Source organism: Anomalospiza imberbis, chromosome 17, assembly GCF_031753505.1.
Source record: "Anomalospiza imberbis isolate Cuckoo-Finch-1a 21T00152 chromosome 17, ASM3175350v1, whole genome shotgun sequence".
Classification (NCBI taxonomy): Eukaryota; Metazoa; Chordata; class Aves; order Passeriformes; family Viduidae; genus Anomalospiza; species Anomalospiza imberbis.
In genome coordinates this window covers 7,225,349-7,252,522 of record NC_089697.1, presented here as the reverse complement: position 1 = coordinate 7,252,522, position 27,174 = coordinate 7,225,349, and the positions used below count along the sequence as shown (strand labels likewise).

Genomic DNA, 27,174 nt, shown 5'->3' with positions numbered 1-27,174 from the left:
TTGCTCTGTTTGGGAAAAGGGTTCCTTTGTCACTGTGGCTTTGAAGTGAATTTAATTTCTCCAGCTTTATACTAACTCTAAAAGTGCTTATGCAGAGTGTGCCTTTAGGTGGGAGGTGAATGGTGGAATAAGGTCTGAATCAGACCTTCTCAATACCCAGTTTGCTCATGTTGTGCCTTCGGGGAAATCCATGAGAAGCTCTTCCCAGGTGGAGATGTTTGTCCTTGAGCCTTGCAGGTCTTTCAGCCCAGCCTTGCTGAGAGCTGTTCCTGTGCAGCGTGGCTGGTACTTAATGACAGAGCTGCTGCACCTATCCACGAGAAAGCCAGGCGTTGCTTTCAGACATCTGTGATTTATAGCTCATTTCATTTATTTTTCTAAAGCTGTGGCCTCTGTCTCAGCAAATCCAGCACCCTTGGGACTGCTGAGGTTGGCTGCTCTCACGTGAAGCCCCAGCACAGTTTTCTCTTTGACCACAGACCGCCAGACATAGGCTATTTTTAAGCAAATGAGACTTGCCTGTGGCTACAGTAAACTTCCCAGCAGAAGAGAGTTTTGGAATAGCTGTTCTCAAAGGGATTTCAGGAGCTAAATGCTTCCTCAAGTGCTTAGGCAAGTCAGTGTGTTTGCCAGCACTCTTCCAATAAACAAGCTTGGCTGTGTTACAGAACACTTCTGTTTTTCAGAGGAACTGTGGTCTTGGCTGTTGTGGTATGTCTCTGCACTTCCCTTGTACCCTGTGATTTGTGGAAACTCTCCAGGAATGTTGGTGGTTGGTCACCTTGTCTTCCCAGACTGATAGCTCTCTGGCTTTCCTTGCAGAGGTTAAAACTGCTGAACTCTTCATAGCACTGGAGGCCAGACCTCTAGGTCCAGTGGGATATGAATTTTTGTTTGAGGAAATCTTGTATGAAATGTGACTCATGTGACTCTTGAATCTCTTTTAAGCTCTTTGTTGTTTCTTAGGACTCCACTGAGACATAAATTTGTGAAACCACCATGTTTTGTTCTTTGAATGTTTCTCTGTGAATGAATTGCTACTGGAAGTCTCTCAGGAACATCTGTCTCTGTTACTATTTTTAATATTAGTAGTAGTGTCTTCTGGAAGTGAGCTTTATGGAAGGTGTCTTGAAGGAAGCATTGGCTGATGGATGATGCTGAGAGGACTGGAAATTATCTGGAGTTTTTTCCTGGGGATAATCCTTCCATTCTTCCTGCAGGCTGTGAAGCTGACAAGCTCCCGGACCCAGCTGCCCTATGAGTACTACTCACTGCCCTTCTGCCAGCCCAGCAAGATCACATACAAGGCTGAGAACCTCGGTGTGTATCTGTCAGACAGTGTGGGGGGTGTTTAAAGGGGTAAAAGCAATTGCAAAGTGTCACTTCTGCTAAGCTGAGAAAAGCTGCTTCCTCTGATTCACTGCATGCTGGCTGTCTGCAAGGGGCAGTGTCCAGGTGTTGGACAGAGGAAGTGCCTGTCCTGAAGGAGTGTGTAGCCTGCTTCATAAGCAGGGCTTGATCCTTCCAACAAAGTAGCTATACTGACTTGCAATCTTATCCTTGCAGCTGGGCTAGCAAAGGAGACTTGCTGTGGTCCCTGCAGCTGCACAATGCCTGGCAGCAGGATCAGCAGCAGGAAGCCTGGCAGTCTCCAACCCTGCTCGTGTTTTCCTGTTTTCCAGGTGAGGTTCTTCGAGGGGACCGAATTGTAAATACACCTTTCCAGGTTTCCATGAATGTGGAGAAGAAATGTGAAGTTCTGTGCAACTTTCCCAACAAGCCAGTCACTCTGACAGTGGAGCAGAGCAAGCTCATCGCCGAGCGCATCAGGGAGGATTACTATGTCCACCTGTGAGTCACTCGAGCATGGGTTTATGTCGGGGGAATTTGGTGCTGTGGACAAATTTGATCTGAAATCTGTGTTTTCAGCATTGCTGATAACCTCCCTGTGGCAACACGGCTGGAGTTTTATTCCAATCGTGAGGAAGAGGAGAAGAAGAAGGAGAAAGATGTGCAGTTCGAACATGGATATAGGCTTGGATTTATGGACGGTAACAAGGTAGAAAACTGAGGTGCTGTGTCAGGGTGCCTGGAGGAGATCTGGGTGTCTGCTAGAGGTCTGCCAGAGAGTATCAGAATTGGGAATGCAACCAAAAGGTTTTAATAATAGTGGAAATATGAGAGAGGGGTCTCTTGTGGGCAGGAGGGGGGGTGGGAAGGTGGGAAAGCCAGAAGTCCTTGCTTTTATTCACTGTGTAACTTTGGACGGGCTCATGCAGTGGTTTCCCCTCAGCAGAGCAAAGGCACTGTGCCCCCAAGACTGGCTGATCTCTGGTGTTAGAGTCTTTAGTTTTCCCTCACTGAAGCGGTTTTCTGCAGTTGTTGCTTCTCAGCTTTGCCTCTTCCTCCCATAAGGGTGCTGATGTTTATTTTATGTCACTATTTCAGTTCTACCTGCACAACCACCTCTCCTTCATCCTTTACTACCACAGAGAGGATGTGGAAGAGAGCCAGGAGCACACCTACAGGGTGGTGCGCTTTGAGGTGATTCCCCAAAGCATTAAACTGGAAGGTAAGAGACCCTTGAGGAGGGGAGCAAGGGGGAAGAATCTCCTGTATGGACAAAAGGCAGATGCCACTGATGCATCAGAGTGCCAGTTGTTGCCTCACAGGGCACAGAAATGAGTCTAAATTACAAGAATAATAAACCACTTGGTTATTAAGGAAGTACCAATCTATGAACTGCAATCCATGGAAAATCAATTCCTGTAAAAAGATCAGAATTTGAGGTTTTGGGGTTGGATTTTTTTGCACTGTGTCATCTGGTATGAGGCATGTCTGGCATTCTAGCTCTTGCTGTGGCACAGATCTCCCTGACTGGGACACACTATGCTGATTCAGGGACACACAGGATGTTTGGAACTGTTCTGGGGGATTGAAATTTAAAAATAATGCTTAGGGGAAAACACTCCTACCTCAGTGAGCCCAATGGAAAAGGGTGTCTAGAAGGGCAGTCGCTCATGCTGTGGAGCACCCCACGCAGCTCCCCTCTGTCAGGGCAAGCACTGCTGCAGAGGTCTTGTTTCTCACCATATCATGTGGAATAGAGGATTTGTTTATGGTCTAGATCCTTGCCTTCAGAACCTCTGGCTTTTATCCTTCCAGTTAAGGAGAGCCCTGTGCATAGCTTTCCTGAAAGCTTGTTAATGGTGCTCCACTGCTGGTCAGGAGAATAGTTTTGCAAACTGCAGAGCAGGTGAGCAAGGAGCAACTGCTTCCCCACCTGGAATTACTGTAACCCAATGCCCTCAGAGTGATGCTCAGTGGGAGAGGTGGTGCCTGAGGGAAGGGCTCACTGTGTGCTCTGCTTTACCTTACAGACTTGAAGGCTGATGAGAAGAGCATGTGCACCCTGCCTGAAGCCACGGGCTCTGCCCCTCAGGAAATAGATCCTACTAAAGAGAATCAGTTGCTCTTCACCTACTCTGTGCACTGGGAGGTGAGGCAGTACTGGAGAGCTGGCTGGCAGTGATGCTCCAAGTGTCTGTCACTGGAGTTGTAGAAGACATTGGGAATGTGCTGGTGTGAGAAGAACTCTCCTGTTCTTTCAGGAAAGTGACATTAAGTGGGCTTCCCGCTGGGACACGTACCTGACCATGAGTGACGTGCAGATCCACTGGTTTTCTATCATTAACTCGGTTGTGGTCGTCTTTTTCCTTTCAGGTGAGTGGATATGTGGGGAGAGGAAGGCTTTACCATTATCTGCCAGGAATTTTCTTTAAGCCTTAGCTGCAGGTGGCTCGAGGAGCATGTGGCCACATCTGAACCTGGTCAGAAGGAGCAGGAAATGAATTTAAAGCCTCCCAGTTCAAGCAGTGTCCTGTGGGGTCAGGCAGTTACCAGCCTTTCTCATACTGGGGTTACTGAGGGAGTAAAAAAACCCACAAGAAAGCCACAATGCCCCATTTCTGCTGGAATACTGCCTTCCCTGCTCCTTGGGGTTTTGTTTCTGTCTTTGCTGATGACTCAAGACCTCCTCTCCCAGCCAGAACAGAGTGTTGGTGCATGAAAACAGCACAGCCATGTGGGAGCCTCTGAGCTGAACTCTGTGCTTGTTTTCAGGGATTCTCAGCATGATCATCATCCGGACTCTGCGGAAGGACATTGCCAACTACAACAAAGAAGATGACATTGTATGTGTTTGTTCCTTGGGCTGGGATTAGAGGGAGGGAAGCTCAGGCCAGGAGGGCTCCAGTGTGCAGATTTGGCTGTATTGTCTCTTCCCTTGCCCCTGTTTTCCTTTGAGCCCTGGCTATGGGATGGGCAGTTGTATTGTGCTGTCACACACCTTTTTCTGCCTGAACAATCACATACTAGTTAGGATGTCTTCAGACCTAAGGAGTGACTGCAAATATAAATGTTAAAGCTCTGTAAGTGTGTGTCCTGGCACTGACAATTCAGGTCTCCGCGGTTTTTTAACCCAAGAGCAAAGAACTTTCTTGGCTAGAGTGGTAAAATTCAGTAGAAAAACAGGATCCAGGAAAGTTAACCTCTTAGGCTGGCTGTCTAGAACCTTAATTTCCACTGGTGTATCACATCTAAATAACCTCCTTTTTCTGTTGTTGCTGTAGGAAGATACCATGGAGGAATCTGGTTGGAAACTTGTGCATGGAGATGTCTTCAGGCCTCCACAGTACCCTATGATCCTCAGCTCTCTCCTGGGTTCTGGAATTCAGCTCTTCTGTATGATCCTGATTGTCATCTGTAAGTGGCACATGTTGCATGGGTTGGCTGTAACACGAATGATGCTCAAGGATGTTTGACTTCACCCTGTGGTCACCTTAGCTGGAGTGAGGCCCATGAAGCTGCTTCCTGTTGCCATCAGCCTGGGCTGCAGAGTTGCTGGGTGACATTGCCCAGCTGAAGGCAGCTTTGTGTGTTTTTATTTCCTTTGCCAAGCTGTGAGCCCTGGCTGATAGTGGGTTGGGAGACTTTTGCACAGGTGTGCCTTGCCTGCTGAGCTGCACCTGCTCCCATTCCTGGGGAAGCTGAGGCTGAAGCATGGTCTGCAGCTGAGATCAAAGCTGTGCCTTCCTCTCTGGCCAGTGCTGGAGGCTATGGATATGTTGTGCTGTGGAGGAAATCAGGCCTGTGCAGGGATTGCAGGCAGCTATGGGCTGCAGATGGGACAGGCCCCTGTCCTTGAGCTGCTGCAGCACATGTCCCTCAGAGCTGCTGTTCCTTGTCCTGTTTCCCTCTGCAGTTGTTGCTATGCTGGGGATGCTGTCGCCTTCGAGCCGGGGCGCGCTGATGACAACTGCCTGCTTCCTCTTCATGTTCATGGGGTAGGTGCCTCCACGGCTTCCCCCTGTGCTATCCTGCCTCTCCCCAGCAACAGCAGCTCATTTTCATTGACTTGGCTTGTCTCTGTCCAGGGTTTTTGGTGGATTCTTTGCTGGCCGCTTATACCGGACTCTGAAAGGCCATCGATGGAAGAAGGGAGCCTTTTGTGTGAGTCTTGGAGGTTCTGTGCTGTTTATCCAGGTGTGCTGATGGCAAAATCTGTGGCTAAGCTCCACATGTTTGTGGTAGCTGGATGCAGTCTGGCTGTGCTGCACATTTGCAGTGGGTTGAGTCCTTGTAGCTGTACAGAAAAGGCACCACCAAAGCACATACTAGAGCAAAGAGGATTGTCCAGGATCCTCCCCACAGCCCAGCTCCGTGTCCTTGTCCTGTAACAAAAGGGACACTTTCCCACTTCTCCCTGTGCCTTGTCTCAGGGATGGACTCATTCCATAGGAACATGTGGCTGATGAATCAGGTGCTTTCTCTTATGCTGTGGTTTCCTCTTGCAGACAGCGACACTGTACCCAGGTGTTGTCTTCGGCATCTGCTTTGTCCTCAACTGCTTCATCTGGGGGAAACACTCCTCTGGTGCGGTAGGTGCCAACCTCAGCCTGGGGCCTGCTGGGTGGGAGAGGGTCAGTGAGCTGATAGGGACTCACTTGGCTTCCCAGACCTTTCCAAGTGGGTGACTGGAGGGTTGGCTTGGCCAATGACATCAGTCCCCAGGGCAAGAGAGCTGTCAGCCTCACTTCTGTGGCTCTTGGTGTGATTCCAGGTGCCTTTCCCTACCATGGTGGCCTTGCTGTGCATGTGGTTTGGGATCTCCTTGCCCTTGGTCTACCTGGGTTACTACTTTGGATTTCGCAAGCAGCCGTATGACAATCCTGTACGGACAAATCAGATTCCCAGGCAGATCCCGGAGCAGAGGTGGTATATGAACAAATTTGTGGGGTGAGTGATGAGTGTCTGGGAAATATGGTGAGTTAAGCTCTCTCCCCTTGGTCCCCTTGGCTTGCTGAGAGTCAGCTGTTGCTCTCTGGACATGGACAGACGGCAGATCGGGTTCCTTGAGACCACATCTATAATTTGGATGTGGCATGAGGGGTACTTGTAGCCGTGGTACGTGCTCAACAGTGGGAGCAGCTGTGCCATTGCCTGTGAAATGTAGTAATCTGGAAATGTAGAGCCTTTGCTTGGAGTGTTCAAGGAATTTTTAATGTCCAGACAGTTATATTGTGCTGCTTATGGTTTTTGTTTCTGCTCTGTAGGATCCTCATGGCTGGTATTCTGCCTTTTGGAGCCATGTTCATCGAACTGTTCTTCATTTTCAGTGTAAGCATTTAACCCACTTTCCTCTTCAATAGGATTCCTTTCATGCCAAAGCTTTTGAAAGGGAGAGGGCTTCCACTGGAGCAGTCTCCTGTTCCTGTGTTCTCTGAAGCGGGTAGCTGGTTTCTTCCAGGCCATTCAGTAGTTTCCAGAGAGAGCTATGGGACTCTCCTGGTGGTTTTGTAATGAAGACAAAATTTACTGTAACGTTACATCAAGGAGGGGTCCTGGTCTTGAGACAGTCACTGTTCTGCTGCTACCCATTTTCACCTTGTATGGACGGGGAAGAATTTGCTGTTCCATTGCTTGGGAGATGCCGGGGAATGAACAAGCTATCTCAGAGGTGTCCTTGTGCACCTTTTTGCAACCTGAATCCTCTGAAGTGACATTGTGAAATGCATTAGATCTGTGGTTTCATCTAGGTGAGGCTGAGGGGCTCCTCATTTTCCCCTGGCTGGCTGCCAGAAGTTAGTCCCATGTTCAGTGATTGATCACAGTAACATGGAAATAAATTCCTGCTGTGTGTTTATTTCAGGCAATCTGGGAGAACCAGTTCTATTACCTTTTTGGCTTCCTCTTCCTGGTGTTTATAATTCTGGTGGTATCGTGCTCCCAGATCAGCATTGTCATGGTATATTTCCAGCTCTGTGCTGAGGTGAGATTTCCATGTTTGTAATTTGGGTAGCGGGGGGTACTTGATCCTGGAAAAGCACAGATCACATTATTGCTGCTGCTAGCAAAGATTAGTGTGGCCCAGCTTCACAGGTGTGACTGTCCCCAGTGTCCCTTCATTCTAAAGGGAGTTAAAGCTCCTTGGTTATCTGTTAGGCTGGGAACTGTGGTTTCATACCAGGAATTTTGCTGGGCACAGGGTGTTTTGAGCTGTTCCCAAACTGTTCCGTTCCATCCACATACAAAACAAAATGCAGGACCAAAGGTGAGCCATGTCATTGTGCAGCAGGTGCTTTGAGCCTGACTGTCAGCATCACATCTCTTGGTCTGGAAACACTTTTGTGACAGAAAAAGTTCCCCAGTCCCAAATTGTAGATTTCCTTTGAAGGAAGATTGGTGGTGTTCTCCCTGTCCTGGAATGGTCACAGCTTCCCTGAGGCAGTGCCTGGGGAGAAGAAAGTCAGGGGGATAATGAGGCTCTCTGTCCTGTCAGGATTACCGCTGGTGGTGGAGGACCTTCCTGGTGTCTGGAGGATCTGCCTTCTACGTGCTGATCTATGCTGTCTTCTACTTTGTGAACAAGGTATTCCTCCTGGGTGAAAGTGCCACGTTTTTGGGGGTGACTGTGTGATTTCAGAAGGGAAATGGTGGGCCTGCTAAGTCCCAGTCTGCCTATGCCAACCCAAGGCAGGGCTCACAGCCCTTCCAGACAGGAGAGGAGGGTGTAAGTGCCCCAGAAGTTCCGCAGAGCAGCATTTCCTGACCCCACCTCAAAGGGGATCTCCTGCCAGCGGGACAAAAATGAAAATTTTCCTCCCTTTGCCAGAGCTCCCCTTGCAGAGGTTGGTTTGTCATCTGTGTGTGTTATTTCGCTGACTTTTTTCGTCCTCTTCTGTTTCAGCTGGATATTGTTGAGTTCATTCCCTCCTTACTGTACTTTGGCTACACTGCCCTCATGGTCCTGTCCTTCTGGCTCCTGACGGGCACCATTGGCTTCTACGCAGCCTACATGTTCGTGCGGAAGATCTACGCCGCCGTGAAAATCGACTGAAGCTGGAATCCCCCAGCAGGAATCAGACACCTCTGAACACGTGTCCTCCCGGGAGGGACAGGGACATCTTCTCCCAGCTCTTTTTAAGGAAACAAAAATCCAGTGGGAGAGTCACAAGAGAAATAATTAACTCCTTGATTTGGAATGTAACTTTGGCACAGTGTACATGGATTCTGGGCTACTTCTGCGGGGAAAAGGGGTCTGTAGATAACTTACATTTTAACTTTATTATCCTGTTCCATATTTGAGGGAGTTTTTTAGCAGAGAAATATCCCTCTGTATAAGCAAACCCCCTTTTTGCTAATCCATCCTTTTTTTTATGTTGATGATGAACGGATTTGAGACAGCAGTGGAAACACTTGTGAAAACGTTTTCTTCCAGCCCTGGGGTGCTCTAGGATTCAGGGAGACTCTTCAGACAAGTATCAGACTGGGTTTTTTTCTCCTGCCTTCATGTCTGCACGGAAGAGGGAGCTTGTCTATGGCAGAATAACCAGAGCCTAAAGGCTCACCCAGCGGGAGTCTGGCGCACTCCGATCACTGAAGTCCTGGCTTCGGCTTGTTTACAATTTGCTGGAGGTGCCATTCAGAGCCTGGGAAGTGCAATTTCACCCTGAGAGAGCTTGAGTGACCTTCAGCATCACTTCTTCCTCCCTCCAGCCTCGGACAGCACAGGCCGCTGTGGGAGGGTGGGATTGCCTCTCCTTCAGAAGGCAGGACAAAAGGTCCTGGTGGACGTGACGTGGTTCTGCTGGAATACAGGACTGGAAGGATGCGTGAGGTAACTACAGGAGTTTGTTCTGTCAATAGCTCTGCTCTGGATGTGAGGAATCGGGGCAGGCTCCTTCCTGGGAATGCCACTGGGATCCTGAAGAGCCTGCAGGAGATGGCTGTGGAGCCATGGTGTTAGTGCCAAGTGATCTGAGGCAGTGTTGGGCCCGAGCTGCCCAAGGGTGGTGCAGGCCATGCTGAAGGGGCTGGCACAGGCAGGTGGCCCCGTGAGCTGTCCCAGGGCTGGGAGCGGGGCTCTCTCACTGGCCCTGTGCTCCAGCTGCCCTTGCTGCTCTCTGCTCCTCCTCTGAAATTCTCTACCTCCAGGGAACAGGAAAAGTGTACACCCCATAGCTGTATTTTGTTCTTCTCCACAAAAAACAGTCCAGGCTCTCCTGGATAGCTGACATGGGCTCTTCTTTTCCCATGGCTTGATGCCTGAATCAGCCTGTGGGAAGCTCTTTTTAAAAGAGGTTAAAGTTGGGTTGTGGGTTGTTTTTGTTTTTTTGGTCACTTCAGTGATGTTTATCAGTAAAAAGGTTCCACGTTGCAATGAAGGCTCCCTCCATCCCCAGACTCACTGGATTCAGCCAGGACTACAGAGGAGAGGTTTTAGTGAGATCTATGAAAATTTTTCTTCTTGGAGTAAGGTCTTCCAATGGCCAGCTGCCACAGGTCACATAATTCCAACCCAAAACTGTCCAAAGCCCTCCTTGCTCCCAGGGAGGGCTTTGGGGCCTTTTTAAACCCCAACTGCCATAAGTTTCCACCAGGTACATGCAAGGGCCTGTGTCCCTTCCTGTTGGCCCTGCCCGTCATGCCAAAGTCTAATCAGCCAGGAATCATGGATGGAAAAAAGGAGGAGGGGATGTGTGAGCCAACTGTGATGTGGAATCCTGTGTCAGTTCTGATTTGAGGTCCCTCTCTGAGATTCTTGTTGATTTTTTTTTTTTTTCTTCTGCCCCTGGCCCAGTGGAGAGGCTCAGCCAGCATTGATTTCTCTCCCTTCCCTGAAGTGTTTTCTCTGTATTCTTTGTAATTTTTAATTAATGTATGTATTCTTTGTGTCCTATTGTAAATAAATCTGCCATTGTCCTGTCATCCTGCTCTCTTGGGTTCTCCTAAGCCACGTCTGGAGAATTTCTTTTTGTAACATTTGGCCTGTTTGACACCCATGTGTGTGATGTGTAGCTTCAGCCAGAAGCAGAGCTTGGAATACTCTGGCTTTCTTTGTAATATTTTTCTCCTGGTAAACCAAGTTTCTCCCAGTGTGGCATGCCCTGAATGCTGCCATATATTGTAATTATGCCACCAGTTGAGGCATTTGGATCTGCTGCTGCTGTGCTGGGTAAGATCACTTGAACAACTCGTGTCTTGTGTGAGACACATTGTTTGACGGGTGGCACTGATGGGCAGAGTGGCAGAACTGTTGGATGGCAGTGCTGGGCAGTGCTTTAGAGCAGCAGAGGGGAGGACAGCTCGGAAGGGAGTTTGAGGAGTGCTGCTGCAGAAGCTGAGCCCTCAACGTTGGCTTCCAGCTCTATTGGCTTCCCAGGGCTGGTGTGTTTCTGCAGGGGGGTGTGTGGCAGGAGATCACTGAGCTTCTGTGGAGTGCTGGCTGAGGGAGGCAAAGAAAAATCCCTTTTCCTGAGATGGTTTGCTGGGCAGAGCAATGGATGTGATTCCCCCAGGTTAGAGTCCAGTGTTAGGGGCTGCTGAGTGTCTGTGAGTGAGACCAGAGCTGGCAAATACTTGAATCAAAACTCAGAAATTATCAGAATAATCCCTTCTCTCTTTAAAAGGCAAAAAAAGCTTCAGCTCCAGCACCAGAACAATCCATGCTGAACTTATTTCTCATTTTTGGCAGATGAGTGTATTCATGTTCTGTCACAGTCCTCAGTGCCAGGGGAAAGCTGCTGAGGAAAGGGCACATTTTAATGGTGGCTGAATTAGGAATGAAAACTAGAGCTGAAAACTAGATCATTCTTAGACAAGCACCTAACACTGATCATGGCTGTCAGCTTTTAATCCATGTTCTGAAGGAGAATCCCAAGAGGGCCCTGTGTGCTTTGCCCTGTTTCATCTTCAAATGCTGCTGGTGCCTGCAGCCAGTTGTAGCTTAAGCTGAGGTTTGGTCCTGGTTCTCCTGCCTGTGGGTAGCAGAGCATGTTGGGATTATTTGGGAGGGGGAGTGGGCTGAACTTGTCTGAAATGCTGCCACATGGGCTGGAAATTTTAGTGAAACCAAGCGACCAGAACTTTCTGTCTAACAAACATTATTCTACTTGACAGGGGATAATGGTGTCTGCTGTGGCTGCCTCCCCAGTGGGGTGCTGGGTTTTTTTCTTGTGGGTCTAATTCTTTGCTTGGCAGAAATTTAAAAACCTCTGTGGCTTCATGTAGAGCACTGTGTCTTTGACCTGCCTTATGATTCTATCCTGTCTTAATCCAACCAAAACCCGAACTCCCCTCCATGAAGACATCTGGGGTAGGTGATCCAAATGCTTTTAATAAACAACTTCATTATAAAAGATGCTCTCAATTTGAACTTCGTTTTGCAAGAGCTAATTTTAGTGATGAACCATATGTTTCCTAATGGTACTTAATTACAATTTAAAAAACCTTGTTTACAGCCCCCAAAACACTCCTTTAAAAGAGGTTATTCACTCTGTGTAAAAGTGCTAGAAAGTTTGTTTTTAGAAAACCAGTTGAGCTTTAACAATGGGAAGTTTCTGGCTTTGGCAGCTGTAGCTGCAGGGAGGGAGGTCAGGCACGGGGCCTGTCCAGAACCAGTGCAAGAAGGGAGAGTGTGAATGGAGGGGACACTGGCTTTCCCATCCCCTCCCATGGCTAATCCCAAACCCTTCCCCTTCCAATGGGATGTTTACAGGCTCCTGCGGGAGATGGCAGAGCTTGTGCTGGGAGAGGGTTCTTGGCATGACTTGTGGCTGCAGTTTTGGAGCTTGGCTGCTCCCAGGGGTTCCACAGGTTCTTCTTTGTTCTGCTTGTAGCCACCCTGGGTCTCAAGAGTACATCAGCAGACAGCTCCATGTTCTTCAGTATCCTCATTTAAGGAAAACACTGGTTCAGATGTTACAAAACAGTCTTTCTAAAAATTGCTCCTTATATCAGGAATCACTAAAGTGGGAAAGCTCCACAAAGCATCAAGGCTGAGGCACTCAGTAGGGTGAGGAGATCTGAAACTCCAGAGCAGCTTCTAGCGGAAGTTCTGGGATGTGCTGCAGTATGCAGGCTTCTACATCCTCATGTGGCACCCTGAAGTGGGCTCTGAGGGCTGTGAGCAAAGCTCATGTGTTACCTTCAAGTGCAAGACACTGACTACAGAGGGAGAAGGGCTGCAGGCAGGTCCCTGGCCTGTTCACCAGGACACTCAGCTAGTCTGGCCTGTCCCAGGTGTTGGAGGCTGTCCCTGTCCTGGAGGCCCTGGAGCTGTCCCCAGTCCACTCAGTGCATTCCATGCTAGAGCTGGTTATCCCCTTGTACAGTAGCTCAAAACAAAGACACAAAAGTGAGGGATGGTTGATTTGTTACAAGACACTTCAATGTTGAGGATTCTTCCCCCAGCTGAAGAGCTGACCTATTTGTAGTAATAAAAAAATTAATTCCAAATTCCCTGTTTATCTTCTGCAATGCTTTTAACTTCTCTTATCAGTGTGATCTGATAGAGAAGCTCCCTCTCTGTCATGTATGCTCTATTTCCATGCTGGTGTTTAGGCACTGGTGGAAAGGACCATGCAGACCTGGCTTCAATCACAAGCACAGAATGAGGAAGGTGCTTCAGGCTCCTCCTGCAGCCCACCTGTGCACATGGAAACAAAATGCACCTTGAACAGGACAGCCAAGCTCATCTCCTGGTGTGGATTTTTGAGAAGAAGAATGTGATCTGTTTTCTGGTCTCATTTCTGAACACCAGTTCTGTTTTTCCTCGACCTGTTTGAATGCTAGTGTGATTAGTGGTGTTTGGCCTGTGGGAAGACAATAGAGATTGCAGACAGTACCCCAGGAGAAAACTCCTTACCTGCAGCCACAAGAACGGCTCAAACCTGTAGGATTCCTAGGGGATCCCAGTTATTCACTAGAAGGAAGCAAGTCCATCACTGGGAATAGCCAGAGGTGAGTCTAATGTGAGTGTGCATGGATTGTGCAGCAGGGACAATAGAACCTGAGAGGTGGTGGGGAATAGGAATAGTGGTCCTGTAAGACAGCTGGATTAGTAGCAATGGCATTACCCTGGAAGCTTCCAGCTGATTTCCAGGAGGCTTAGTATAGCTGTGGCATGTTGAATAAACAGGCATGGAAAGGGTGAGGGGTGCCAGAGCTGGGGATTGGAGAGAAAAGGCTCTGGGCTTCCCAGATCCAGCAGACCAGGCTAAACCAAACCACCTTTTCCTGCTGCACAGGGGATGGGATTCAGAGCTTCAGGTGGCAGCTACCATCTCTAGGAACTGGGAAAAATACAAGAAGTAAGTTATGGAAAAGACACAAATTTTGTATGGGGATGGAAACCTGAAGTGGTTCTGTTCGAGCCATTCATCCACTTCACTGTTCAGTGGCAAAACAGCTCCAGGGCTTGGGCAGGCAATTAACTAAAAATAGGCACCTGAGGGAGAATTCAGTCAGCCTGACTAACTGGGATTAGAGGATAAGCAAGAAGGTAGGGTGATGGGAAGCACATCTCTGAAGATTTATTTGTGGAAATTTTAATTGCAGGCAGCAGGAAATACCTCTGTGGAGTTGTTCTGTCCAGAGAGCAAAGGTGGTGCAATGGTAGAGAAAGGAAAAGGGGATTTTTTCAGTGAACTGCAGGAAATCTTCCCAGCAGCTGCTGTTCACCTGTCAGCCAGAAAGGAATTAAAGAACAAAGAGCTGAGCTCAACAAAAGTACTGAAATCATCAATCTACCAGAGGCAAAAAAAGGCTTCCAGTTGCAGTGACACCATTTTTCAACACTGAGGCTAAAGAGCAGCAATGTTGTGAGACAGAGAATGGGGTCTGTCACAACGTGGTGTGTGGGTATTCTGTCATGTGAAATTCAGTGGAAACAAATGCAAGATAACATGTTGTTCCTTCCTACAAATGGATTTTGAGTGAGCTGTAATCCCAGGGGGAAAAAAGATCTTCAGCCTTTCACAGGGTTCTGGCAATCCTGGAACGATGGGCAAGAGTTAACCCTCTGCTGCCAGGGAGTGGTTTGGCTATTTGTTAGTTTTTATTTCTAGGGGGCATTAGGTGCTTGGCTTTCTGAGAATCCAGGGTCTGATTTATAAGGGCTGCCAAGTTCACGTCCTGTTCTTTTACTGACTGGAGGTCTATGGGTTTATTATCTTAGTTGACTGCACTGTTCCTATTGCTTTGGACCACACCCTCCCCCCCCCCCCCCCAGCCAGCCAGTTTAAAACATTCCTTTATTTAACTAAACCCTCCTGTACAATTATGTGCTGTAGTTGCTGCCCTTGGGCTCAATCTGGTGCAGTCTTCCTGTTACAGGTGTGCCAGGAACAGAAGGATCACAGTGGAATGGTTTGCTGGGCTCTGCCTGCCTGACTCACAGCTGTGTCCTGGACCTGCAGCCCCAAACTTGTGGTCCAAAGCAAAAACCAAACCCAAACTCTTTCTGGATGACTTTTTTATATCACATAACCAGCAGAGTGGCTGCCACAAAGCCCTGCACATACACCACAGAACAGATTGCAGGCTGTGCTGCAGCAATGCCCCTCACAGCATGCCAGAGTTACCCTTGTCCCTCACCTCCAGCTGCATCAGCAGGAGCTTAGTTAAGATGGCTTTCACTGACTTGCCCAAGAGCTTGGTACATATGTCCTAGTGGACTGGGATTCCCAAGTGCTGTAAGCTTGGATGCTCAAAGTATTTTCTTATAAACAGGTAAAAGTTGTTCACTACAATGTTCTGTGAATTGCATACTTGCTATTTCAAATGGAATTAGTCTCTGGTAAAATATTTAATGATTACAAGCTGTTGTGATAGAGGAACTTTGAATCCATTTTCCTGTGCAAACACCTGGAATCAGCTCCAATGCTGTCTCTGACCACGCTGCCCTTGCTGGGTTAGATTTTCCTTGTATTGACAAAGGTTACTGCAGTTCTGCTTGTTAAAGTAGCTGTGGAAAGCAAATCACACGTGCAAATCATAGCAAAATGAATTCCATTTATTCTTTGACAGACTACTGGTAGGAAAAAGATGCCTGGCTCTAAGTTTAGCTACCACTGCTAAAGGAATTCCAGTGATGACATCTGTTCAGAGTACAATGCAGGCAGGAAGCAAAAAAGCCGAATGTTCTGCAGTGGGAGAAGGTGTGTGATGGCATTGCATAAATCTGATAATCCTCACTGGCAGTGAGTGATCAGTTATGACCATTTATTTCTCAAAAATAATAATCCTCTCAACTGAAGACAGGGATAAGGCTTGCATATCATTGATAACAGTGTGAAACTCTTTTAATTTGCAAAGAGCAAAGCAATAGAAGACAGGCCTGAGGTATTCAATGCTGGTAAACAGACTGGCTGCAATGCCCTGTTTACCTTTGCTAGGTTAGAGAACAAGAAGGCACTCATTGGACTTGGAAAGGCAACATTTTCCAGTGGAGAAAAGGAAAAAGTACTGCATTCAACTTGGGGAGATCATTGCCACAGGATATTGCTGAGGTAAATAAATCTTATATTACATTTTGATACAAAAGTCTTATTTGCAGCATTGCTGGCTAACCTAAAACAACCGATCTATGTTCTGGAGAATCAATGGATTGCTAAAGAGTCATTCTGGGAAGAATTACTAAGCTAAATTAAAATTAAAATTCTGGAGTAAAATGGAAGGGGGACAAGCCTGTGACCAAAAGAGACACAGCTGATGTCACACAGTGGGATCATGGCTCAGCAGGAAGGAATCTGCATCAACTGAGGTGGATGTGCTGTGGGGAGACAAGGGAGGACAGCATCTGGCTTCACCCAAGGAGCTGAGATAACAGAGTAGAGGTAGATTTTGCATTTCCTAGATTTATGGAGAACAATATTGAGAGATTTCCTGGTTTATATTGGCCTACAATGGTTCCTCCATGCTGAGGTATGAAGATCTGCCCGTCCATAGTCATAAACATGCACCAGTGCAGAGTGACCTCCATATGTCCCCATCTGCAGTGTAAGTGCCCAGGAAAACAGGAGCAGGAGACAAGACAGGTGCTAAGTGACACCAGCAGCTGGCTGCCTCTTCCCAGGATAACCCTTCTGCCCTGGTAGGTAGACAGCCCATGGAAGAGTTGAAGAGGTAGGGCAGGGAGCAAGAGAAGCAGGGCTTTAACTTCAGGAGGCAAGGCTTGAGCAGGAGAGAACAGAAAAAGGCCAGTGGAACCAAATCCAAAGTGAAAAGTTGACTGCAGGCCCCAAACCTCAGCATTTGTTAGAACTATTGGTGTTGGGAGAAATGCTTCAAATACACTGACAGTGCGTACATGAAGCTGGGACCAATTTTTCCTTGATTCTTGGATGTTATCACCATTGAGGTTAAAATATACCTTTTAAATTGCTTCCTGGATAAGCCAAAAAGGGTGCTGACCTCAATGAGTGGTTAAAAAACTCCAAACCCCAGAAACTCATACTCTGTTCCTCATCCCAAGGGAACCTATGCAGCAGGGCCTGCAGCTTGTTCTCACCCACACCTGGTACGCCAGTGCTCGATGTCCCGAGCTCCTCACCCAGCTCTCTCACGTGCTTTGGTTTCCAGATCTGTTTGTCTGGGGGAGATATTTAAAAGGGCTCTGTCCATACATCGCACTCCAAGCTAAGCTGTGAGAGCTGCTCCGTCCCCTTCACTCGGGACAGCCAGCGAGAAAAGGCAGGAAGCTGCTGCCTACAGGGGCAGAGGCTGAAGTGGTCCAAAAGCAGTGTATTTCCCCATGGGGGAAGAACATGATAAGTGAAGAGAAATCAGTGCAACCTGACTTCGTTGTGTAAACAGTGTTCTAGCTACACCAGAGATGAACCCAGTGTATTCTGGTGCCTCCTATTTTTGCAATGGCAGAAACAGATTTGTGTTGCGTAAACAATGTTCACCATAACGAGTTTATCCTAACAGCTCCAAAGAGGTGATGTTGAATTCACTATGTAAACGGGCTTGTTGCTTAACACTGATGTGGAGTAAGCTGTGTTGGGTGATGGGATGAGAGGTAGCAGGGAAGGTCAGCCTCTTCCCCATTGGCTTCATACAGAGCAGTATCGTGACTTCTTCTCCATGTGGAGGTGTTGGCTGGTTTGCCAGAATTGCAGTGTGGTAACATGAAATGGAAGCTGGACTCTTCAAAAGTTTAGCCCAGGATGAAAAAGTCTCAACTCCTTCTGAGGGACAGTCCCTTCCCAGAGAGGAATACAGCTCCAGCATTCTCAGGGAAGGTCAGTGCTAAGCGCGGCTCCTGATTCACAGATTAAAAATTAGATAAAATATATCCAGTCTATCAGCTGAAATCTTTCTGCTGTACAGGACTGGGACTTGCACAGGTTCCAGTCTACAAGTGCTCCCTCCGAGATCAGAAACCTCCTGTCTGACCCAGCTCTGCCAGAGCTTTCACACCCCCAAGGAAGGAAGAGTTGTGCGTTTTTAAGGCTCTCCACAAAAGGGTGACTGAAAGATCTGTTCTCCAGTGCTATTTCCAGCCTATTGGAATGCCTGGTGGAACCGTGGCAGTGTGGTTGTGCTCAAGCTGGAGGTGAAGACGGGGGGCAACGAATGAAGGGGCCCAAAGTTCAGCGAGGCCCCGGCTCCGGGAGACTCTTGAGGTTGATGTTGCAAAGTGGTGAGCAGTGGCTGCGCCTCCCCCTGCGAGTAGCCCATGACCAATCCCCCCGATGAGACAGGTGGATTGCAAGGAGGAAGATTTAGGGGAAGGAAGCCAAGAAGATGAGAAAAGTCCATGTTAGCAGCACAGAGAGCCTCTGAGAGGTTAGCAGGGCTCTTGGAAAGCAAAGCCTCATCCAGGGCGGGTGGCTGAGGCGAAGAGGACTGAGGATCACCAGATGAGAGAGACAGACTGCCAGGGAAGTCTGACAAAAAGCTGTCCACCTCTGCTTTGGGTAGTTTCTCAGGCAAATATGAGGTAGATCCAAGCTGATACTTTGGAGGAGGTTGCGGTGGGGAGGAGATGGGAGAAGAAGACTCCAGAGGATAGCTCATTCCCATTGGAAGAGAATTGGGAACCAAAGAATGGGGCATCCCTGAGCTTGGCATGGTTTGGAGATGTGTGCTGTACATCCCCACAGGCAGCATGCCAGGGAAGCTCTTACCACCCATCATGTCTCTGGATGCCATACACAGGACAGGACTCAGCTCTTCCTTCACTGCTACAGAGGAGCTGCAGCTGAGCAGACCCAACATGTCCACTGGCTCCGTCTTAATCTTCAGCAGTTCCTGGGAGTGGCTTTTCTTCATGTGCCTGGTCAAGTGGTCTTTCCTCCCAAACCTCTGAGCACAGTACTGGCACAAGAAGTCCTTCCGCCCCGTGTGCACTACCAGGTGTCTCCGCACGTCCTTCCGGGTGTAGAAGCGCCGATCGCAGTGGTCACACGGATGCTTCTTCTCCTTCGCCCCGCCGGAAGCCCGCCTGGAATGAGCTTTGAGGTGCTCCAGCAGAACCTGGGTGCTCTCAAAGGTCTGGAGGCACACCTTGCAGCTGAGGTCACCGCTGGCAGCCGCGTGCATGGCCAGGTGTCGCCTGAAGCCCAGTTTGGTGTTGTAGTTCTTGCCGCACTCGGGACAGTGCAGGGCCTCCTTGTTGGGATCGTGGGTCTGCAGGTGGTTCCGAAGGTGATCCTTCCGGTGGAACATCTTCTCGCAGTACATGCACTGGTGGGGCTTCTGAGCAGAGTGTGTGGCCATATGCCTTAGGGGAGAAAAGCAGGAAAGGTCAAACATCCAGCCCCTGAGTGAACACATGCTAGTTTTCCAACATTTTCCTTGTGTCCTGCACTTTATGCCACAAAAATCCCAGATTTACCTCCATTAAACAAGGAGCACAGGAGCACAATGCTTCAGACAAAGCCTACAGTCTGTCCCAGCAGCTGTCTCTCCTCAGCTCCTGCTCTCTGCTGAGGCTGCCAAAGAAAACCTCCCTAGATCTCCCTAGTTTGTGACACTAGGTGAGAAAACTTCAGTTCATCAGGAGGGTCAGGCTGTACCCAAGTCTGCTGACAGCCACCGTGGTCTGATTTCACCTTGGTATCTCACACTTTCCCACACTGTGGTTCACCTGGTTTCAAGCTCTCAGCTATCACTGTTTATTTTGTGTTGTACTTCACTACATAAATAGGAACTCTACTTCTCCATACTGGAGCAACAGCTGCCATGGAATTATCCCTGTGGTTAGAAGCAGGATTTATGAATGCAAATGCTATTCTTGCATTTCATTCTGTTTTTTAATCTGTGAACTTCACTTTCTGTTTCTATTTCCTCCTCAGTGAAACATAAAACAGCTTGAGCTCAGGATACAGCATTAGCTGAAGTTCTCTGGAAGGCACTTAAAGAGATGCCAAGTATGGTAATGTATAGGACTCAACTGCTTTGCAAGGTAAAAGGGCATTTCCCCTCCTCCAGCTTCTCAGAAATTCAAGCAAAGACACATGAAGGAGGGGATTTCCCCTCACTTCTGGGCAGAGGCACTTAGAGATACCTACCTATAGAGCTTGTACTTGGAGGCAAAGGCCTTGCCACAGTGCAGCTGGGGGCAGTTGTAGGGTCTCTGCTCCGAATGGGAAAGTGTGTGAGTTCTCAGCTTGTCCACGTGAGGGAAGGAGGGCTCCGATAGTTCACACTGGCATTTTCCCTGACTGTCGGTTTCTTCACCTCTTGGTCTGGGGACTAATTTCCAGCCTGTCTCTTCCTCCTCCTGCTTTGCATCTTGAATCCAGTTGGGAACACTGGGAAAAAATGCCGTCATGGCAGGTCTAGTAGAACATGGCCATGTCAAGCAGAACTCGAGCCTGTGGGCGTCTCGCTGTGATGTTGTCCTGGTGCAGTTTTCTGTTGGGAGCCCCCTGTGACCAAACTGCTTTAATAGCAAAACTTCTTCATCTGAAATCACAGAAGGCTGGTGGTAAGATACTGCAACCTTCACCTGTGTACACAGTGAACATGTGAAGATGTGTGTTCCCAGCCATGGGAACCTCCAATCAATAATATTTTTCTGTCTCTTCCCCCTTAACCTGTTACCTGAATAAAATTATGTTAAACTTTTTCTGAAGTGCATTTTTTGCCACTATTAAGAGACAGTGTTACATGTTGGATGTATTTTCTCCTAAATTTCATAAAAGGTGTCTATTTGTAGCTCTGAATACTTTTCCCTGTGTGTTTTGCAGATCACATCCCATTTTTTTGATATTCTCACTTGCTCTTAGTCCCTGTCTACATGGAATTCTCACTCAGAGGTTCTCAGAGAAACCAAGGTTCTCTTGTATTTTCTTTTCCCATCCTTTCTGCTACCAACCTGGTGCACTGGGCAAAACCATCTCCAGAGCAAATAATTCTGAACCCCAACATGTGGCTGAACAGGGCTGAGGAAGAAAACTCACAATTATCATCAACATCACACCTTTTTCTGGAAGGCAACGGATGCTGCTCCTCTTCAGGGTGGGATTACTCATTGTATTTTCACTTTTCGATTGTGAGGCAGATTCCGCCTCTCTGGATCAGCAAGTTTTCTACTGTAATGAGCAATTTTTAACACTTTATTTTTTCTTTGACGCCTCATCCATTAATAATGGAAGCTCAAACTGTTTCCTGTTCAACAAAATACACCTCCTGTAAGCTCTTCTGGCTTTCATGTTGATGAGGTTCTACATTAATCTCTCTTAGCAGGTTGTTCTTGAGCTGAGTGTTGGTTTTTACAGGGTTCTACTGCCAGCTCGACTGGTAAACGGTCAGCTGAAATAAAACCAACCTCTTTCACTCAATTTGGCTGCCTGAGAAACTCTACTTAAAATAGCATCAAACCCTCACTCCATGATTGCTTCAGAGGAGGAACTTCCTGCTGCACATCAACATGAGTGCGAGTTGTGGGCAGGATGTGCAACTGCGAGGGAACAAACCAACCCCCAAGAAAGTGCTCAAGGAACGTTATGAAGAGCTGAAATAACAATTACTGTGACTGCACCATCACCCCAAATACCATGGATGGCTCCCTCAGGGTGGAAAACATATCACTGTAAGCTTGGGGAATGCCTGTTAAGAACAAAACTTAGTTTTGTGCAGGCTAAATCTACGTGGTCACAGCAAAACAATAAAGGACCAGAACTGCTGAGGTGCCACTTTGGGACAAACCAGCGTGATGTGACAGCTGCTCTGACCCCTCAGGGTGCAGGAGGCCTGTGGTTCAGAGCAATCTGTCTTTCCTGGGTGCTAAAAGCATGACTATTTCACCTCTCTATGAAATATGTCCCAGAAAAGATCAGTGTTCTCTACCTCTTGCTCCAGAGCTGTGCAGGTGTCCTGAGAGACTCCACCACTTTCACCAGGGAACTGCTCCTTTCCCTCCGAAAAAGCCTGGCCATCTGGGCCAGTTTCAAAGCTACCTGGAAGAAGACAAGAGTTTGAATGTTGATGTTTTTAACAGTAAGGTGCATAAACGATCACGCTGGAATTTTAGGGAATTCAGAGGTGCTGCTTCAACCGCCTTGCAAACGGCGGAGGTGCCGGGGGGTGGCCGCGAGGGGCAACTCGCTCCTCCCTCCGCCACCTCCGCCGTTCGCCTCGGAAGCCAGCCGGGAGACCCCCACCCCCGGCAGCGCTCCGTGGATAACGCAGCCCCGGTGGAGTGGGATCACACATCCCACCCCCGCCCCGCAGCCCTGAGGGGAGGGAGGCGGGCCCGGCCTACGCCCCCCCCTACGCCCCGCATCCTCCTCCTCCTCCTCACACGCCCCCCTGTCCCCTGAGGGGACCCCGCCACCGAGGGGAGGGTACGGCCGTGCCACCGCCCCTCGCTGCGGTGCCGCCTCCCTCCCTCGCCCCCCCGCGCTCACCCCGTTCCCCCGGGCCCCGCCAAGCGCGGCTCCGCTCCCGGCCCCGGCGGCGCCATTGCGCGGGGCCTTGTGGGAGTGACGTCACGCCTCGGTGGTGGCCGCCAGAGCGGCGCGCCGCGGGGCATGCCGGGATGGTGGCGCCGGGCTCTGGCCGCCGACGAGCCGCCATGGCGGTGCCGCCGGCCCCGGTGCTCCTCGTGCTCCTCCCGCTCCTCCCGCTGATGGCGGCGGGAGGCGGCGCGGCACCCGCCTGGGACGAGGCCGGGTACCTGCTCTACTGTCCCTGCATGGGTGAGGCTCTCCCGGTGCAGGCCCCCTGTGCATCTCCCGGTTGCATCCCCCGGTGCTGCAGACCCCGTTTCATCCCCCGCTGCATGCCCCGGTCCCTTCCCCGCTGCATGCCCCGGTCCGTGCCCCGCTGCATGCCCCGGTCCGTTCCCCGCTGCATGCCCCGGTCCCTTCCCCGCTGCATGCCCCGGTCCGTTCCCCGCTGCATGCCCCGGTCCCTTCCCCGCTGCATGCCCCGGTCCGTGCCCCGCTGCATGCCCCGGTCCGTGCCCCGCTGCATGCCCCGGTCCGTGCCCCACTGCATGCCCCGGTCCGTGCCCCGCTGCATGCCCCGGTCCGTGCCCGGCGCGGTCCCCGCCTGAGCCCCGTCTCTCGCAGGCCGCTTCGGTAACCAAGCCGAGCACTTCCTGGGAGCCCTGGCCTTCGCCCGCGCCCTCAACCGGACCCTGGCCGTGCCGCCCTGGATCGAGTACCGGCACCACCGCCCGCCCTACACCAACGTGAGCCCCCGGCGGGCGCGGGGAGGGCGCGGGGGCGCGGCGGGCAGGGCTGGGAGCTCTCCGGGGATGAGCGGGGGACCCCCCGCTCACGGGCTCCGTTCCCCCACAGCTGCACGTCCCCTTCTCGGAGCACTTCAGGCTGGAGCCGCTCCGGCGGTACCACCGCGTGCTCAGCCTGGAGCAGTTCATGGAGCATCTGGCGCCCCGGCACTGGCCGCCCGGCAGGAGAGTGGCTTACTGCTTCGAGGCTGCTGCCCAGAGAAGCGCGGACAAAAGCACGTGTCCCATGAAGGTGAGCTCCTCCTCAGCCCCCGGGCACGGCTTTATTCCAAACACTGTCACTGACTCATTCAGGTCGCCATTGATTTACAAATTTAGGAGTTAGCCGCCGCTAGTCGGTCTGTGTGGCATTGCTTTCACCACTCGTGGAGTGTGCCATCATCAGTTTTCTTTGTCTGCAAGTGCTTGGGGATCAGGGATACAGTCTGTGCAAGTACACTTTATCACTTCAGATTTAATTGAGACTGTAGCTTATATCCTGCTCTCTGTTTTCCAGCTGGTGTTAAAGCAACCTCTCTTAACTAAAAGTTTGGAAGCTGTGGTGTCCTTGTTCTTTAAGACAACCTTTGCAACCTTCTCAGTGAATTTCCCTTAATGTATTTCGATGTCTCCTTCCTGTGGAGCTGGTGTGTCAAACAGGCTATTCCAGCTGCTTCCATCCTGGAACAGGCTTCTGCTTTGCACTTCAGAATCGTCTTTCAGGCTCTGTGTGTGCCCTAAACGAACACTTGTCTTTTCTTTGCAGGATGGAAATCCGTTTGGTCCCTTCTGGGATCAGTTCCAAGTGGATTTTGATAAGTCTGAGCTCTTCAAGGGCATTTCCTTCAGTCCTGCATACAAGGACCATTGGATCCAAAGGTAGCAAAAAGATGGAAAAGTGCTGGCAGGTCACTGTGGGCATTTAGAGTCATTCACGAAAGCAGCTGGGACTTTACATTTTGGGGGAGAGATTGAAATGGTTAGTAAGATAGTTTAAAATATTAATGCTTTTTCCATTAAATATTTGCTGAGCACTTCATGTGGGCATTATTTTAGGTATGAACTCTGTTTAGGCTGATTGACTTCTGAGCCAGGAATATTTAATTTATCAAGTATTTATTAAATATATAATTAATTGTCAAAGAGAATTTGGTTCTCATTTGGGGATTATGAACTGTATTTTGCTGCTTACCTTGTGTTTTCAGAACCATGAGTGACTTTAGTGGTTATCAGTTAGTTTGGGTGACAGAATTGGTCTAGTTTGGGCTGAAAATGTAACATCCCATTGCTTGGCAGCTCCTCACTGCATGTTTGAGGTTCTTCTCTTATTGTCTATCAGATAAAAGGTCTGAGGTAAAATACAGTCCCTGAGATTTCTTCGGTTCAGATGGCAAAACAGCTAAAATTATCTCAGTTTGGAGCAATAAATGCTGCCTTTTTTGGGATGTTCCTGCTTTCTACTCTAACCATCATAGCAGCCTTTGTGCAGGTTCAGTCACATTTCAAACTGCTGGGGTTTGGTTTTCTGTAGGTTTCCAGCCTCTGAGCACCCTGTTCTCGCCTTACCTGGAGCTCCAGCCCAGTTTCCTGTCCTGGAGGAGCACCGGCCCCTGCAGAAGTACATGGAGTGGTCGGATGCAATGGTGAAGAAGGGAGAAGCCTATATCCAGTCTCTGCTGCTCCGGCCCTACGTCGGAATTCACCTGAGGATCGGCTCTGACTGGGTACGGCAGCACCTGGGGGCTGGTGACAAACAAAACTGCTCGAAAAAGGAGCTGTGCTGGGAGAGCCACCTGATGCCTGCTGGCATCCAGGAGCTCCCTGTGCGTTAGCAGTGGTGCTGGGATTCTTTCAGACAGGCAGAGGTGGGGGATGTGGTGGTGATTTCTCACTTGAATGTGGTATGAAAAAAAACAAGAAAAGATTGTGGTGAGGTGGGGTTCAGCCTCTCCTCCCAGGGACAGAACAAAGGGAAATGGCCTCAGGTTGCACCAGGGGAGGTTCAGGTTAAATATTAGGGGAAAATTCTTCACTGAAAAAGTGCTTGAGCACTGGCCCAGCCTGCCCAGGGCTGTGGTGGAATTGCCATTCCTGGAAGTATCCAGAACACAAGTAGAGGTGGTACTTTCTGATAAGGTTTAGTAGGCATGGGGTATCTGTTCAAAGTTTGGAGTTGATAATCTCAGAGGTCTCAACTTTGATGATTGTGTGGTTCCTTTTTCCTCTTCCAATAGAAAAATGCCTGCAACATGTTAAAGGATGGGACAGCCGGGCCACACTTCATGGCTTCACCACAGTGTGTGGGCTACGACCGCAGTGCTGCCGTGCCTCTCACCATGGACATGTGCCTGCCAGACCTCCGAGAGATCAAACGGGCTCTCAAGCTCTGGGTGGCAAAGACTGAAGCTAAATCTGTTTATATTGCTACTGATTCTGAGCCCTACACAACGGAAATACAGCAGTTCTTCCAGGAAAAGGTGAGTCTTCCAGAAACCTCTTCTGGCAGGAGTGCTTGGATAAAAACCTTCCTTGGCTTCTGGCCCAAGGCTGTCATGGATAGCAGACAGGCAGTTGTGGAATAGGTTATTCACAGCCAAATATTGGCATCTCAAAGTGAATTTGGCTCATAGCCATAAAAATTATCCTGTAAAATTCTTTTTTTTTTCCAGGAGATTGAAGAGCATTGTCTGGCATGGTAGTAAATATTTCCATGAAAAGGGTTTAAATTAAATAAACCTAAGTGATTTTCAGAAATGCACTGACATTGATCGAATCATAAATGAGTTATAGGGCAGAGAAAGACAAAACTCATTCTCTTTCTGTTGTGTATTCCATTTCTAATATTATGCCAAGACATTGGATTGTGATAATAGCTGACTGGATTCATCTGCTCTCCTCGTTTCTCTGCAGCTCAAGGTTGTCAGCTTGCAGCCAGAAGTGCCTCAGATTGATCTGTACATCCTTGGCCAGTCCGACCACTTCATCGGGAACTGTGTCTCTTCCTTCACTGCCTTTGTGAAAAGAGAACGTGACATCCATGGGAAACCCTCCTCGTTTTTTGGCATGGACCACCCACCAAGGCTGCGGGATGAGTTCTGACCAAAGGAGGAAGAGGCTTTGTGGTTCCAGGGCTCTGAGATGGGTCTTTGGTGCTGCAGCATTCCCTGTGGGCAGTCATTGCTGGGCTATGGGAGAGATCCTGCCCTCCAATGCTCCTCACAGTCCCTTCCAGACTGTCCTGCCTGATCTCTCCTGTGGTTCCAGTGTGAGCTCAGATAGAAATTGAAATCATGTAGTTTATAGGAAACTATAAACTATATATAGTTTTTTAAGATGTAGCTTTTATAGCTCTCCATTCTCACTACTTGGGATTCACCAGCAATCATGATGAAGCAGCTGCTCCGATTTCCTTCTCTTTTCTTTCTCTGTTAATTCTAAATTCTCACCTGGACATGTTTTGAAGCTTTGTGTCCAAAACTGACCGTAATTGGTTCTCTCTGAGTGTAAAACTTCTGTCAGGCATATCAGGTTCCCTGGAAAGGGCGTGCAAGGTGAAGCTCAGGACTGAAAAAGCTCTGGGATTTATCAAGGACCACAGTTTACTTGCCAGATTTGTGTCACCACAGTGCCTCAGTGTCCCTTCTCCTGTCCAAAGAGATTCCATCCCCTGTGCTGTGGGGCCCTGGATCTCTTTGGTGGTGCTGGAGGAGTGCAGTGGGACTTGGTGTGACAAGGCACCTGCCTGTTCAGCTTCTCTGCATCAGCCTGGGGCAAGGTGTGTGCAGGGACATGGGGGGAGATCTGTCACAGCCAGGCCAGAACTGGAGATGGAGGGCTTGTAGCTTTGTAGCTGTTGATGTCAGTGAGGTCTGTGGTAGAAGCGAAACTTTGATCCAAGGTTATTAAAATAGCTGTAGTGGGGTTGGGTATGTCATACCTGGGTCTATGGTATTGTTTTGTTTTTGTACTTTATATGATAACCCCTCTGAGAGCATTACCCTTGTCTGGGGCAGTTCTCAGTGGAGGTAACTCTGAAAAATTATTCACTGATGGGGAAGCAACAGCCCAAACCCCTCTGTTTGGCCTGGTGTGGTTTGATGCTGGTAACACTGATAATCCCAACATGGTGAGACTCAACTTGA

General features: G+C 49.1%; 3 protein-coding genes across 3 annotated transcripts in view; 2 read left to right on the top strand and 1 right to left on the bottom strand.

Moving 5' to 3' along the window:
- Positions 1-10,269, top strand: part of TM9SF4 (transmembrane 9 superfamily member 4) — a 15,982-nt gene extending 5,713 nt beyond the window's left edge. Inside the window, exons 3-18 of the mRNA XM_068207714.1 lie at positions 1,221-1,320; positions 1,683-1,851; positions 1,930-2,059; positions 2,449-2,572; positions 3,381-3,499; positions 3,612-3,723; positions 4,123-4,193; positions 4,632-4,764; positions 5,264-5,345; positions 5,436-5,511; positions 5,856-5,939; positions 6,122-6,297; positions 6,615-6,678; positions 7,211-7,330; positions 7,841-7,930; positions 8,249-10,269. Coding sequence (XP_068063815.1) covers positions 1,221-1,320; positions 1,683-1,851; positions 1,930-2,059; positions 2,449-2,572; positions 3,381-3,499; positions 3,612-3,723; positions 4,123-4,193; positions 4,632-4,764; positions 5,264-5,345; positions 5,436-5,511; positions 5,856-5,939; positions 6,122-6,297; positions 6,615-6,678; positions 7,211-7,330; positions 7,841-7,930; positions 8,249-8,398 — 1,800 coding nt within the window. The 3' untranslated portion in view covers positions 8,399-10,269. The remainder of the gene's footprint in view (positions 1-1,220; positions 1,321-1,682; positions 1,852-1,929; positions 2,060-2,448; positions 2,573-3,380; positions 3,500-3,611; positions 3,724-4,122; positions 4,194-4,631; positions 4,765-5,263; positions 5,346-5,435; positions 5,512-5,855; positions 5,940-6,121; positions 6,298-6,614; positions 6,679-7,210; positions 7,331-7,840; positions 7,931-8,248) is intronic.
- Positions 9,779-22,304, bottom strand: PLAGL2 (PLAG1 like zinc finger 2). The gene is made up of 4 exons (XM_068207717.1): positions 22,206-22,304; positions 21,646-21,755; positions 19,863-20,259; positions 9,779-19,072 (listed from the first exon to the last, which is right to left on the bottom strand). The coding sequence occupies exons 3-4, from the start codon at positions 20,123-20,125 to the stop codon at positions 17,851-17,853; spliced, it is 1,485 nt and encodes a 494-aa protein (XP_068063818.1). The 5' UTR covers positions 20,126-20,259; positions 21,646-21,755; positions 22,206-22,304; the 3' UTR covers positions 9,779-17,850.
- Positions 22,283-27,174, top strand: POFUT1 (protein O-fucosyltransferase 1). Its single transcript, XM_068207718.1, has 7 exons — positions 22,283-22,496; positions 22,872-22,993; positions 23,103-23,285; positions 23,799-23,911; positions 24,564-24,756; positions 25,267-25,509; positions 25,943-27,174. Exons 1-7 carry the CDS (start codon positions 22,337-22,339, stop codon positions 26,129-26,131), a joined length of 1,203 nt encoding a protein of 400 aa, XP_068063819.1. The 5' UTR covers positions 22,283-22,336; the 3' UTR covers positions 26,132-27,174.